The 15,097-nt window shown below is 41.0% G+C and overlaps 1 protein-coding gene across 4 annotated transcripts in view; it reads right to left on the minus strand.

Moving 5' to 3' along the window:
- Positions 1–2,137: 2,137 nt before the first annotated feature.
- The window catches only part of SLC45A2 (solute carrier family 45 member 2), a 63,397-nt gene continuing 50,437 nt past the window's right edge, over positions 2,138–15,097 (minus strand). Inside the window, exons 6-8 of one of the 4 annotated variants that reach the window (XM_027869139.1) lie at positions 11,948–12,153; positions 4,512–4,522; positions 2,138–2,357 (exon numbers count right to left, since the gene is read on the minus strand). In XM_027869139.1, coding sequence (XP_027724940.1) covers positions 2,138–2,357; positions 4,512–4,522; positions 11,948–12,153 — 437 coding nt within the window. Of the gene's footprint in view, positions 2,360–4,511; positions 4,523–6,873; positions 6,885–10,809; positions 10,824–11,947; positions 12,154–15,097 lie in introns of all 4 variants that reach the window. The other 3 variants (XM_027869138.1, XM_027869137.1, XM_027869136.1) reach the window with 3 other exon arrangements.

Consider the following 15,097-nt stretch of genomic DNA (forward strand, 5'->3'; position numbering starts at 1 on the left):
TATTGGAGAGAGCAGGAGGGGGAAGAATGTTAGTTCCTCCTCTTCTCACTGGAAGTTAGACCACAGTCCCCATTTTTACCCACAAACTCACTATGGCTGTGTAATTTAAGTTCAGTGCCTAGAGCCTAAGGAAGAAAAGGGTGATCCTGGCTTTATGCTTTGCCCATCTATGATTCTGGGTTTTGAGCAGAGACAGAAAAAAAGAGAAATATTGCAAAGAGAAGAAGAGAAAAGGTTTTGAGGGATAGTTAAGCAGGAGACGCAAAGATTCCTCAGGAATGAGGAATTGGACTGCAAGTCTCCAAAGACCTTTTGCCCTTTCCTCCTCTTTGTATCCCTTTATTCTTTTCCCTTCCAACTCCTCCATCAACTACTTACTACCCCCAAACCTAGAAAATAGTCAGATCCTTAACTAAGACAAGATAACAGGTCTTTGTCACAAGATACCAACACTTAATATAGCAACACTTCAACTTAATATCTCGTTAAAACAGGAAGTTACCAAGTGGTACACTCACTCTCTCTCTTCCCAAAGTCCCCTATAAGCTGCCAGCTAGGTAGAGCAATGGATAGAGTGCTGGGCCTGGAGTCAGGGAGACTTCAAATTTGTCCTCAGACACTTAATGGCTGTGTGATCCTGGGCAAGTCACTTAACCTCTGTTTGACTCTTGTTTCCTCAAATGTAAAATGGGAATGATAATAGCACCCACCTCTCAGGGTCATTGTGAAAATCAAACAAGATAATATTTATAAAGTGCCTAGCACATAGTAGGTACTATATAAATGTTTATTCCCTTTCCCCTTCCACCTATAAGTTGCAACCAGGTGAGGTCCTTCCAACCTCCCCTAGCAGACCTCTCCATCAGCATAGATTCTCTACCTACAGCGGCTGGTGTCCCAGGGTCCCTGTCTTCCTTCCACTACGCGGTATTTTAGGATTTCTCCCCTAAGAGGACATTGTGTTTCGAGGTTACTATCTCTCCCCAACTTAATTTGTCTTAAGAAGTTGGTTCAATGGTATGTTTTTTGCTATTTGTCCTGGGTGACTTGTGTGAGGCTTGCCCCAGGTGCCAAAATTTCTAGTGATGGCTCTGCCAATAGCCTATGAATGGTTATATAGTAGCCAGGATTCTGTAATTCCCCCCCAGAATTTAAAAACGAACAAACAAAAAACCAGACATCTCAGCATCAATGGCATCTAAGTGATCTTAATTTCCTGGACATTTCCCTAAACCCACACCCAGAATAAGGCCTAGTTAGATTTTCTAACATAATGGCAATACTAACTCCTTACATTCATAGTGTGGTGAATGGTTATAAAATAACATATAAATTCAGTAACATTTAATATCACAACCAAATGAGACTAGGGAGACAAGGGGGAAAGAGAATGAGACTATGGTGAGATGTTCCTAGACAATTGAGGGGAAAAAAATAAAGGCAATTAGTTCCCATACTGCCTGGGCTCTTATCTTCTACAAGAATTATGTCTGACAGGAAGACAGAGCTACAGAAAAATCTGTGTGGGCATGTGCATACATACCACATTTCACAGAGAACACATGGAATTTTAATTTTTTAAAGTGAATATGTGTTCGGTATTCAACCATGAAGTATATTATTTGTATTCATCTAACTAAAAAAAAAAAACTAAAACATGAATAAACTTAATTTTTTAAAATTACCAGTTAACCTCTACTTCAAAATGCAAACCTAAAAACAGGAGATGAAAAATGTTCATTTTGTGGAGACGTTTAGGCACATCCAGTACATACAGCACAGTATGTGACTCCTTCCCAGACATGGCCCTGCTTTTGTAGCTACGGTCAGAAACCCTGCAGTTACCTTCTCCACCAAAAGATGGCCCTTTCATGCTATCTCTTGAGCAAGTGGTGTCTGAGTTAATACTGATTGTTTTCCAGAGACCTGTTGACAACTGGTGCATGAACAGGTCATTTATTTCTTATCTTCCCCTCTAGATTGTAATCTCCTTAAGGGAAAGGACTGTGTCTTCTTTCCTTTTTGTTTTCCTGGAAGAAAACACAAGTCTTCTTTAGGCAGAGCAGCAAAACACAAAGAACCAGAAAGATGAGATTGCCTGTTAAACTGATTCAATTCCATTGTCTCTTTTATTGTTCTATTCCACATATCTAACAAAGAGAGCCGTGAAACAGCAGCCAAATAAGGCCACAGCTGAAGCCGCAATCACCACCACAATCACACTCCCAGCAGAGATGACCAAGAACCCCAGGCCTACTCCAACCAGGATTTGAGCCAGCTGCACCATGCAGGTCAGGGCTGCACAGTCGATTCCCTTCCCTCTGCCACCACTGGAGGCCATCCCTGTGTCCTGTTGCCTCTGTAACAAGAACACAAGAACAAGACTCCATCACACAAGGAATGTGTGTGTGTGTGTGAGAGAGAGAGAGAGAGAGAGAGAGAGAGAGAGAGGACTGGAAGCCGGGCCCTCCTGAGACTAAAGTTGTTGCCTGCATGGTACCATTTGAGGACTTCTGGGAAGAATCCCCCTGATTAAAAGTATCTTTCCTACCAGCTTGCCAAACTGGCTGACATTTCACAATATCAATTCATTTTCACTTGTACCTTTCATTTCACAACATTAAAGTATTGGGTCTTTAAAAATATTAATACTCCTAGGAAAGGTCACACTTTACCACAGGCAGATGTAGGAAAACTTTTTCTATCATTTCCTTCCTCCTGCCTCCTCCCCAAAAACTAGCACAAAAACAAATTATTCATGGACAAACACATAAGTAAAAAGTAAAAATTTACCTGTGTCAGCTGAGTAGGGGTAGCTGATAGAAAAGCTATTCAAATGATTTGCCAAATAATATGGAGTCACACAGTGTCTGGTTTTAAAACTAGGGATCCAGAGATCCATAGGATCAAAGACCTAAAACCGGAAAAGACTTTAAAGGCCATCTATTCGGACCCCCTCATTTGACAGGGAAAGCCCAGATGAGGTAAGTGATTTGTCCAAAGTCACTCAGGCTGTAGGCAGCAGAGCCAAGACTCAGATTCAAAGAGCCTGAGCTCAGAGCCAGTATACTGTATTCCTTTGAAGTTCTGAGCTTTCCTATTTAGTGAGAGAGGTCACTGAATAAACCCTGTGGTTGTTATTGTTTTCCTTAACAGCCAGTTTCAACAAAATTGTTTAGCTTGACTGAAGAATCAAGCCAATTTAGCCCTTGAGTTAACTGGAGACCCTGTTTGGTCTTTTTCCGAGCCCACTTTTTTATTCCAAAAACACTACTGTCATCAGCTTCAAGTTCTTCACAGGGAGCTGCTTAATAATGGTAACAGTAATTATAATGATAATAATAATCCCTTACATTTGTATAGTGCTTTCCATATGACAAAACACTTTCATGTGTATTCTATTGTTATCCTCACAAAAAATCCCATAAGGTAAGGAGAGAAGATGTCCCCATATTAAAGTTAACAATATTGGGAGTTAGAGAGGCTTAGTGACTTTCTCAAAATCCCATGTTGCACTGTTCTTTTTCTTACACAATTCAGTGCCAGTGTATCCGTAATGGCTAAATTTCCCAAAAAGCCTTAAAACAATTTGATAGGAGTAAGCAGAAAAAAAAGCCTTTTAGGGGAAGTCCATCCCACTCACTAAGAGGCATCTGGTACAGTGGATTAGAGCACCAGGCCTAGAGTCAGGAAGACCTGAGTTCAAATTCAGCCTCAGACAGTTACTGGCTGTGTGGTCCCGGGCAAGCCACTTAACCTCAGTTTCCTCAATTCTATAATGGGGATAATAATAGCATTTACCCCACAGGTTGTTGTGAGGATCAAATGAGATAATATTTGAAAACAGTGCTTAGCACAGTGCCTGGCACATAGTAGGTGCTATATAAATGCTTGTTTCTTTCCCTCTCCTTCCTATCACACAACAGTACACAAAGAATCTGTCAGATACTAACCCAGAATGGTAGTACCAAATGCAAATAAGCTCAGGGAGATAGAGTGAGCATATAGTGATAGTAATTCTGAGTCAGTCCACAACTCATTTTTCCCATTCTTAACCAGTAGCTTCCAAAAGGCAATCAGAATAGACTTAGGGCTGGTAATTGGATTTGACCTAGTCATTTTGTCGTTGTTGTTGAGTTGTTTCAGCTGTGTCTGACTCATCATGACCCCATTTTAGGTTTTCTTAGCAGATACGGGAGTAGTTTGTCATTTCCTTCCCCAGTTCATTTTACAGTTGAGGAAAGTGAGGCAAACAAGGTTAAGTGACTTGCCCAGGGTCACACAGCCAGTAAGTGTCTGAGGCTGGATTTGAACTCAGGAAGATAAGTCTTCTTAACTCAAGGCCTGGCACTCTATCCACTGTGCCACCTTGATGCCCTCACATACCTCAACTCTCTAGGAATAAATTATTGTTGAAGAGATATAATATGCTTCTTGGGGAAAAGGGGATGGGGTTACTTTATTTAAGAATCTGTTCAAACCCAGGACCTCTGCATTGGTAGCATTAGCACCTTTTAATCTCCTGTTTATTTGTAGGAATCCATGTTATTTCTGTAGAACCGGCCAATCTAGATCTGGATGCCAGGAGCCTTCTTTTGGTGTTTTACTGGGGTACAGGTAACCTTGAGTCAAGACCTCTGTTCGTTTGTCTCTAGGTGATCAGACAACAGAAGAATTGACCCAGGACGTAGATTAAGGGAGAGAGTCATTGGTGAGGAGGTATTTACCCAGTCTTGGCTGATTTGATTCTTGTTTAACATTGACATTTGCAGTTCCTCCACGTTTTTACTTTGTCCATATGGTAGCATAGAAAGAAGTATGTATCCCTACATTCTGCCTGCTTTTACTGTTGTTATTCATGAATATTATGAATAACAACATATTATATGTGTTATTATGAATTTCAAAATGTTCCCCAAACTACTCGAAGATTTCTGAGTTTTGGTCTTTAGTGGAATGTATAGAATGATCATTATTAATATTTTTACTATAATAATATCTTATTTTTCCCAATTACATTAATTATAAATTAATTAATAATTAATTAAATATAAAACCAATTTTAACATTCATTTTTAAAATTTTTGAATTCCAAATTCAATCATTATTAATATTAAATTGAGCACTGATGCTCAAATTATTTCCCCATTTCTATTAAAAATAGGGGAAAGAAAAATATATCAAATATATAAATTGTTTTCAAATAAAGGTGAACCCACATGACCATTGCCTTTGGTTATAATATATTTTCTCTTCTGATGGCTTTGTGAGAACAGTTGATTAAGTATAGAGAGTAGCCAAACACTCTTTATTTCTTTTTTTAATTAATTTATTTTGATTTATCAGCCATCACTTCCATAAGCTTTTGAGTTCTAAATTTTTCTCCCCCTCTCTTCCCACCTCCCTCCCCAAGATGGCGTGCAATCTGATACAGGCTATACATATACATTCCTAATAAACCTATTTTCACATTCTTACTTTCAACAAACAGGGTTGATTTTGTGCCTTCCACTGATCTGATCAAACTCTCAGAGCAGTTCCTAACCCCTGACAACAACCTCAACCTGTTGCAAAGTTGGAAAATATTTGGGGAAAGAGGAGGATGAGAAGGAGTAATTTGTGCATTTCCACCTCAAATATGGGGGAGGGGTAACACTTTGTTTCTTTAAAACATCTTGCAAATACTGAAAGGCAAGGGCAGTTTTCATGATCCCTATAGTTACAATTTTAAACAAAAATATAGATGAAGTGATTCTCCCATTTGGATGGGAGAAAATTTTCCTTTAAGAATTTGGCCTTCAACAATTCACCCTTTTGCCGAGTAAGTTGACACTTCAGAGTTCTACATGATTAGATTTACAGAAGGCACTTCTCTTTTGTTGGGCTGTTACATGCTCGTTATTATGGATTTGTGGTGCAGAGTAATGTACTGGAGGATTTGACCAGATGTGACCAGCTGGATGCAGCGGCTTCATTATCCTGCCCTGGACTGCACATGGTGCGAGATAAAATTAACTTTGTTAGCGTCAGAATCAGCCAAATCAAGTGGAAGAGACAATCCCCTTAATGAGGTGAGCAGCAGACTTCAAAACACATTGAATTCTGATCACAGAAGAGGGGGCAGTGAATCCTTTCTTGTGTCATCACATTCTTTGGTTCCACTAAATCTTTCTTAAACTTAAATTCCAAGTGGGCCTGAGTATTTTAATTTATTGGTTTCTGACAACTGGACTACAATGATGAGATCACTTTCTAATGTGGCACTGTTCCTAAAAAAGACGCCAAGACCTTTCAATGTGTCACAGAAATGACGTCCGGATTTCTTCTTTGAGTTTTACCAAATGTTGACCTTGGAATAGCAAGTGGGTGTAGAGGTAAAGCACAGTGGAGGAGAGAAGAAGCTAATTGCTCACATCGAGAAGGCTGACATCTCTCATCCTCATACAACAAGAACTTTCTACTCTGCTCATGGGGTGCCAAGCTCTCTCTAATTGGTAAAGCTTTTGCCTTATCTTGCTTGGGGTCAGGCTTCCATTCTACAGCTATCCCCATCCTGTGTTATACTCCTCCTTTGTGTTGGTTATTGTTCAGTTGTGTCTGACTTTTTGTGACCCCATTTGGGGTTTTCTTGGCAAAGATACTGGAGCGGTTTGCCATTTCCTTCTCCAGCTCATTTTGCAGGTGAGGAAACTGAGGCAAACAGGGTTAAGTAACTTTCCCAGGGTCACACAAATAGTAAATGCGTGAAGCTGGATTTGAACTCAGGTTTTCCTGACTCCAGGCCCAGTGCTCTATCCTCTGAGCCAACAAGCTGTCTTTCCAGCTTTGTGCTACCTTCTCCCATTAGAATGTAAGCCCCTTAAGGGCCGGGACTGTCTTGCTTGCTTGTATTTGCATCTTAAGCACTAAGTGATTTGCCTACAGTTTTAAATGCAAATCTCCCTGTTAGGAAGGCCAGGTCTATGTCATTACTCCACAGTGCCTCTATGGTATGTACTGAGGATGGACAGAGGCTGAACTTACCTCTACCACGCTTCCTTCTCCATCCAGGGGAGTTCAGAGGAAACACAGACTGAAACAGTGGGGTTACCCTATGAAGTGAGGCACACTTGTCTGGAGCTGCCCTGCAGGAATCACAGCTAGAAGTTTTACAAGAAGTCTACTGGCAAAGATGGCCCCAAAAGCCAGGGGGCCAGCAGTCAACACCTGACAAGTAAAATGCAGTTCCTATTGTCATATACAAAATTCCTCCCCTACCATTTTAACTGCTTCAGGCCACTTATTTTCCCCACTAATTGGTGGTCCTGATGATGACACCTGGGTGCATAGTGTATGATTTTCACAGTCTAATTCCCCCTCCCATAGGAGTCTCTAGAGAGATCTGGGACCTCCATGCGATGGATGGTCTTACTGTTTCTCCATTGAAATTCTAGAACCAACCACAGGTGATAGCAATTCTGAAAATATCCTGACTGAAATAGAAAGAGAGAGAGCCTTCCCCCTGGGCTCCTGAAATTGCCTATTTACAAGCTTTCTTGTTATGGTTCCCGATAGAAACTAAGGGGGCAGCAAGGTGGCTCAGTAGATAAAGTACCAGGCCTGGAGTCAGGAAGATTCTTCTTCCTGAGTTCAAATCTGGCCTCAGACACTTGCTAGCTATGTGACCCTGGGCAAGCCATTTAACCCTGTTTGCCTTAGTTTCTTCATCTATAAAATGAGGTGGAGAAGCAAATGGCAAACTACTTCAATATCTCTGCCAAGAAAACCCCAAACGGGGTCACGAAGAGTCACAACTGAAAAATAACTAGAACAATAAATAGAAACTAACTCTATGAGCCCAGATAGAGGCATATACTTGTTCTCTTCAAGACAGTCTAAGAGCCACCGCTTACCCGAAGGGAGTAAGCTAGATGACACAGTGCTGGGGCTGGACTCAGGAAACCTGAATTCAAATCTGGCTTTAGACACTTATCAGCTGTATGACCCAGGTAAGTCATTTCACCTGTTTGCCTCAGTTTCCTCATTTGCAAGATAGAATAATAAAAGCACCTACCTTCCAGGTTTATTGTGAGAATCAGATGAGATAATTGTAAAGTGCTTAGCACAGTGCCTGGTATGTAGTAAGTACTATACCTATTGTTACCTATTGTTATTATTATTATTATTATCTCATCCATTGCTATTGCATATGTATATATACAAATATGTACTATTTGCATTATTTCATATTTTGATATTTACTGATCTGTTTACACGTTTTTCCCCACTAATGGAATGTAAGCTCCTTGAGGGCAGGGCCTTTTTTTTTTTCTTCTCTTTGTATCCCCAGACCTTAACACAAAGTCTGGCACATAGTAGGTACTTATTAAAAGCTTTTACAATTGAATTGAACTCAATTCAATAAAGGCCGCATGGTGTAGTAGATAGGGCACCAGTCTCAGAGTCGGAAAGACCTGGGTTCAACTCCTGCTTCAAACACTTAGTAGCAGTGTGACCCTGGGCAAGTCACTTAACCTCTCTCTGCCTTCTTTTCCTCATCCGTAACATGAGGGAGTTGAACTGGATGACCTCTAAGATCCCTTCCAGATCTAAATCGATGACCTTGTGGATTGAATGAAGGTGAACCGCGTCTCATTTCTGAAGGCAGGAGTACCTACCTGGATCCACAGAGTCCGAGATGCAGAGCTGGGAAGGGTGTCAGAGGTCATTTAGGCCAACATCGTGTTTGAATCCTAGCTCTGCCACTTAGCACTTCGGTGATGTTGAGCAAGTCACATGACCTCTTTGGGCCTCAGTTTCCCCAAAAATAAAATGAGGAGATTGGACTAGGTGTCTATTAAGCTCCTTTCAGCTTTAGTTCTTACTGGCTCCAGGACTATTGCTCTATACACTAGTGACTTCTCTGTACCACTCACTATTCTAGATCCTGGGCAGACAAAGACAAACATAAAAACAGCCCCTTGCCTCAAGGAGTTTACGTTCAACTGGAAGAAACAGGGACACAGATAACTGGATACAAAATGCAGATAAAGTAATTTGGGAGGGGGGATCATTAGGAGCTTGGGGGGATTGAATCCTTCCTTAGACTATGACTCTAGGCAAGTCACTTAACCTTTCTAAGCCTCAGTTTCCTTATCTGTAAAATGGGGACATTCATATTTGCAGTGCCCACCTCACAGGTCTTGGTGATGGGGACCATATGAGCAATTGTATGAAAAGTGTGTTGCAAACTTTAAAGTGTTTTCTTAATTCAGCTATTGTTATTATTGGCAGTTTCTCAAGGTGTGGAGTGACAGGGCACCTTAATGGCCTTATTCAGGGTTTCCTTTGAACTAAAGGCACCCAGTCTTCTTCAGCTTGATTCATAGAGATAACATATTTTCAATAGCACCAACCCTTAGGGGGTGAAGAACTTTCTGAGAAATCAGGTATTTTCACTTATCTTGCAGGTTCCAATTTTTTGCCAACAGGGAAGGGAGGTGGGGGTGGATGGTCCCAGCTCTGCTTGCTGTATACACCCATTCTGCCCATGAGAGCAGAACCGAAGGCTGCAAAAATAGTCCTGGGAAAACAGATCAGGGCCCACTGGGCTTCCTGTGGTAGGGAATCAAATTCCAAATTAAATCCTTTCCTTTCTTAGCAACGGCTACAGCCATGAACAAAATAGCCTTTTGGGGTCCAAATGTGCCATAACTTTTTATGTGAAGAGGCAGGAGTGAGAGAGCAGATCCTGTGTTCTGTTCAACTTAGTGTTTTCTAATTAAGCATTAGGATGAAGTTTTCTAGCTAATTAGTGACCAGGCTTAGCCAGGCAGGCAAGCAAGTGAGAAGGCTCGTTCAGGGAACATGGCTGCCCACATACCCTGTGCACTTGGGCCTATGCCACTCAGATTTATTTTACACTTAATAGTGTCTAGCCACTTAATTTTTTTTAATTGTCGTTCATGGTCCTAAGTAAAATTTCTTTTTCCAAGGAGTACATTCCCTCTGCTCCCAGAAATAATGCCATACATCTTTATTGGAGGAAGGGAGGGGAGGCCAGTGGTGGTGGTAGTTGGTGGTGGTGGTGGTGGTGGTGGTGGTGGTGGTGGTGGTAGTTGTTGTTGGTGGGGGGGGTGGAGTGGTGATGGTGGTGATTAGTCTGCCTTTATAGGCCTACAAATACTCAGGTATCATGAAATTATAGATAGACTACTAGACAAAGTATCAGGAGATTGGGTTCAAGGTTTGGTTCCATCCCTCACTAGATGTGTGACCCAGAATAAAGCATAAGCTTTATTAAGTACAAGATGGCAGAAGCTCTTCTGAAGAAAAAAAAAAAAAAGGTTCTTCTGAAAAAAAAAAAGCACTGTGTGTTTAAATGCACTGCAAACTCAAAATGTGTCAATAGTGTGGCATGGCAGCCACAAAGCTAATGGGTTGGGTTTTTTCCCCTAGGATAGAGGAAGGGAATAATCATTAACTAAGGACTTACTCTGTACCAGACACTTGCTAACACTTTTACAAATATTAAATTTTAATCCTCATAATAATTCTGCAAGATGGGTGTTGTTATTGCTCCCATTTTACAGCAGAGGAAACTGAGGCAGAAATAGGTTAAGTGACTTGTCTAGGATCACATTTCTAGTGAGTATCTGAGGTCAGATTTGAACTCAGGTCTTCCTGATTTCTAGGTCTAGCACTCTATCCTTCCGGCAGAGACTGAGTCTCCCTATCTCACCCAAGCTAGAAGTGCACCCACGCCTCATAGCCTTGAACCCACTGCCCACTGGTACAGAAGCTTTGACCTAGTCTGTTTCTGACCTGGACTGGTTTTGTCCCTCCTTAGACAGCCTAGTCCCACCCCACCCCAATAGAAGTGTACCATATTGGTACCAAACTGAGTGCACCTGATTAGCTTCACCCCTTAGGCAGCTCAGTACTCCTGAATTTGAGTGTTCCACCAGCCTCAGCTTCCCTGGTAGCAGGGCTATATAGGCTCGTTGGGCAGCTAATGTGATTTTGGTTTGCACTACAAGGGGCATAGCTTCCGTGAGTAATAGGTAGTCCAACTGTATTCTATTTTTCTAATCTATTACCAGTATAAAACCACAGCTGGAATAATTAGTCAATAAGTTTTGGGTACCACTTTTTAGGTAGGATGTTGGTAAGCTAGAGAGAGTCAGGGGAGGACATCCAGGTCCTTGGGCGTTGACTTCATGACATTAGTGGAGCCATTGAAGGAACTGGGATAGTACCTGAATAAGAAAAGACTTGGATTCAGAGCCACATGCTAACTGTCTGTTAACTAGTGTTAGAAAATCTTTCACGTGCAAGAGGAATTACATTTGGCCCCTGAATTAAGAGCAACACCTGAAAGTTTCAAAGAGGTCAATGCAAGGCATAATGTAACAAAAACTTCTTAACAATTAGCACCTTCCAAAAGTATAATGAATCAAGTCATGGAGATTCCTTTCTATTGGAGGTCTTTAGAAAAAGCCTGGCTGACTACTTTTGGAAAATATGTAGAGAGAATTCTTTTTCCAGATATAGGATGGTGCAGATGATCTCTGACATCTCCTGTGAGTCTGCAGTTACGAGATCTCTGAGCCTCCGTTTCTTCATCTTTCAGGTGGGGAGAATACAGGTATCATCTAAATCACAGGGTTGTTGTGAAGCACAAACAAGATCGCATTAATATGCAATGTGTTTTGTAAACTAGAAAGTGCTATACAAATGTGGACTGCTGCTCGTGTGAACAAGGTGTTTTAAGGTGTTAAAATCATTCTCAGCGTTGCTGGATGTCTGGGTAAGGAACCCGAGCTACTATGGCTTGAAACTAGCCGGGTGGGATTTCTGCTACTCCTCTGATCTTTAAAGCAGCCCCACCTTCCAGAACATATAAAACACTTTCCTTTCGCAGGGCCTCTCAAAACCGTTTTCCAGCAGCTAGGACTCAGAGACTCACCTCCTCCTCTTGATGGTATTCAGCAATAAGTTGAAAGGGCACGGTGTACAGAGTGCTCGACATCACTCCAAAGAGGGCACACAGCACCAGAGTGGAATAGACATTGGGAAACAGTCCGATAAATCCAGTCCCCAGGCCAAAGAGCAGATACCCCATAATGTAAAGGCCTTTCAACCCCACGTAGGATAACAGAACTTTCTGAAAGTCTGTGGAAAGAAGAAAGAAGGAAAAGATTACAGGTGGCCTGGCCTTCAAATAGGGAATGATTTTAGGTAATCTTTTGCATTGCAGATTCACTTTAGGATGAAACTCTCTTTGATAATTTATCAGGAATCAAAGCTTAGCCTTATCTTGGCTTGAAAGCAGGCAGCTTTGAAAATCCTTTCTTCTATAGAGAAGGGTCTGCAAGGCTGGGTCTGTCTTTCAAAGGAAGAGCCAGACACAAGTCTTCAAGTCACTGAAAAGCAAAAGGGAAGACAGGGGCACTGAGGCTGGGAGGGAGGTGGGACCAAGGGAATTGGAGCAAAAGCTTGAACCTCACATCCCTGGTGGAACTGGACCAGTGCCTTCAACAATAGTTTCACCTTGCAGACGAGGTGTGGAGGACTACGTCAGCTTCATAGACTGGTACAAGTCATCAAGCTTTCATGGAACTGCTTCCAGCACAAAGTGAAGGGAAGATTGACAACTATTTGAATGAGATGAATAATGAGTAGAAGTGCTCCTTGGAACATAGTACTTAGCATGGACCACTCTTATGTACTTAATGTTTTTTTAAGTTTTTATTTTTTTAATTCTGAATTTTATTGCTTTTTAAAAAGGAGTACATAGTTCCTCATGTTTCTTTTTTTCCCTTTTTATCTTTATTTTTTATGTTGTCTTCAACATTTATTTTATAAATCTTATTATCTTATTGTTACTTTCAAAACTATCATTATTTATGCTTCCTCCTGAACCTCCTCTTCTGTGCATTTTAAAAATGTTTGAATGACTTTTTTCTTTATCACTATTGCTAGCCCCTCTCCCCTTTTGGCCTCCTAATGAAAAAACACAGAAAGAAAGAAAAAAACTTGTAATAAATTCCCTTATGAAATTATGCATTATCATTTTGCATTATATGGAGGCTATGTAGTTCATAGATAGAGCACCAGGCCTGGAGTTAAGAAGATCTAAGTTCAAATCTGAGCTCAGACACTTACTAGCTGTGTGACCCTGGGTCAGTCACTTAACTTTGTTTGCCTCAGTTTCCTCATCTGTAAAATTATCGAGAAAAGGAAATGGCAAACCACTCCAGTATCTTTGCCAAGAAACCCCACATAGGGTCACAAAGAGTCAGACATGACTGAAACAACTGAAGAACAATAAAAATTCTGCATTATATTTATTTGAATATTTATCATATCCTCAGACTAGACTGTAAGCCCCAAGACAGTGTGTGTGAATTATGGCCTACTTAAAGTTTATATTTCTGTTAGATCTGGCATGGTACTCTGTAATAGTAAGTGTTTATTAAACATTTGTTGAATTTGTATTTGAATGTGAATTTGAATAGCCAGATTGGATCATTTGATTTGCAAAACTCACCCTCCCCACCCCTACCCCAAGAGAAAAGGGCTGTTGGAATGGAGGAGAGAGGGCCTGTTTTCTACAGGCAGGTCCCACAGCATAGAAAATGGAGATCTGGACTTTGGAATCAGGAAAACCTGAGTTCAAATCTTTCCTCAGCCACTTACTGTGTGACCTTGAGCAGGTCAATTAACTTGCATCAGCCTCAGCTTCCTCATTTATAGAATGGGAATAATAGCAGCACCTACTTCCTAAGGTTGTTCTATGGATCAAATGAGATAATATTTGTACTTACAAATCTTCAATCATTGTACAAATACTATTTAGAAAAAGAAACTGAAATTCAGAGCCAGCTTTTATCTACCATGGAAAGCTGCATCTCTACAAAGGCTCACATTTCTTTGTTTTAAGATTTATAAGGCAGTTTCCTCACAAAAGTCCTGTAAGAAATATACAGCATGTATACTTATTATCTTTACTGATGGGAGTAGAAATTCAAATGGAAAGTCAACTGACTAAGTCACAAACCTGGGTCCCAGAGGTAAGCTGAACTATGTTTTTGCACGCTAGGTCCAGGCCTCTACCCATTGTACTCTGCTATCTCTAATAAAATGCTATTTTTTTCATTGGTGATAAAATCCTTTCTTTTGAGCTCCAAGAGGGTGTCCCCTAGGTCTTATATTCAGGATTTTGACAGTCTTTGTCTTTCTGGTCTGAAGAGATCGATTTTTGCTAGGACCAGGTCTTCACATTAGCCTTCCTCATGCATTCCTCCTTCCACTACAGAGCTCCCCACCTCGCTCTCTCTCTCTCTCTCTCTCTCTCTTTCTCTGTCTCTCTCCTTATCTCCTTCCTGCTCTCTGCTTACTCTTTTACTTTCTGTCTTTGTATCTCTCTCATTCTCTCTGTCTGTTTTTCACACTCCCTCTCCATCTCTGTGTCTCCCTGCCTCTATCTATGTCTGTCTGTCTCTCTCTCTCCCTCACACACACACACACACAGTGAATAATAAAGAAATTTGAACAGTTCCCATTCCATTCTAGAAAGGAAATGTCTATATCCATCCAGCTAACCACTTAGCTCCCCCTTGCCTAGGAAGCCAGATGCTTAGTTTCTCACTCAATTGGAGTCACAGTGCTTCAGATCATTCTGATGGAAGCCAGGGCTTGAGAAATGACAAACTGACAATGTGTTTCTTCCATTAATTTCACATAACACATGCAAAGCTGTTACCCCAGGGTCAGAAGAAAAAATGAAGCTAATCAAATTGTTGTTGTTGTTATTGTTGATGGTGATGATGATTCCTATCAGATTAGCTGTATGCACACTACTATTTAAAGTAGCCTAATGACAAACATCTGGAATCTGGGATCTCTTTTTGACCAAGGAAATGCATTTATCTGGCAAGGAGACCAGGAAAACAGCATACCAATGAGGGCAAAGTGAATTTTGGAGATGTAAAGACATTCTGTTAAAAACAACAATGGCAGTGACGGCCAGGACAAACCTTCTGAGCATTTGCCAGAGGAATCATTCATTCTTAGTGCTGGTCCTTGCTTGGTCATTGATGTGCCATAGGCTCCT

Source organism: Vombatus ursinus, unplaced genomic scaffold (genome assembly GCF_900497805.2).
Source record: "Vombatus ursinus unplaced genomic scaffold, bare-nosed wombat genome assembly UNPS02014791.1, whole genome shotgun sequence".
In the NCBI taxonomy this organism is placed as follows: domain Eukaryota; kingdom Metazoa; phylum Chordata; class Mammalia; order Diprotodontia; family Vombatidae; genus Vombatus; species Vombatus ursinus.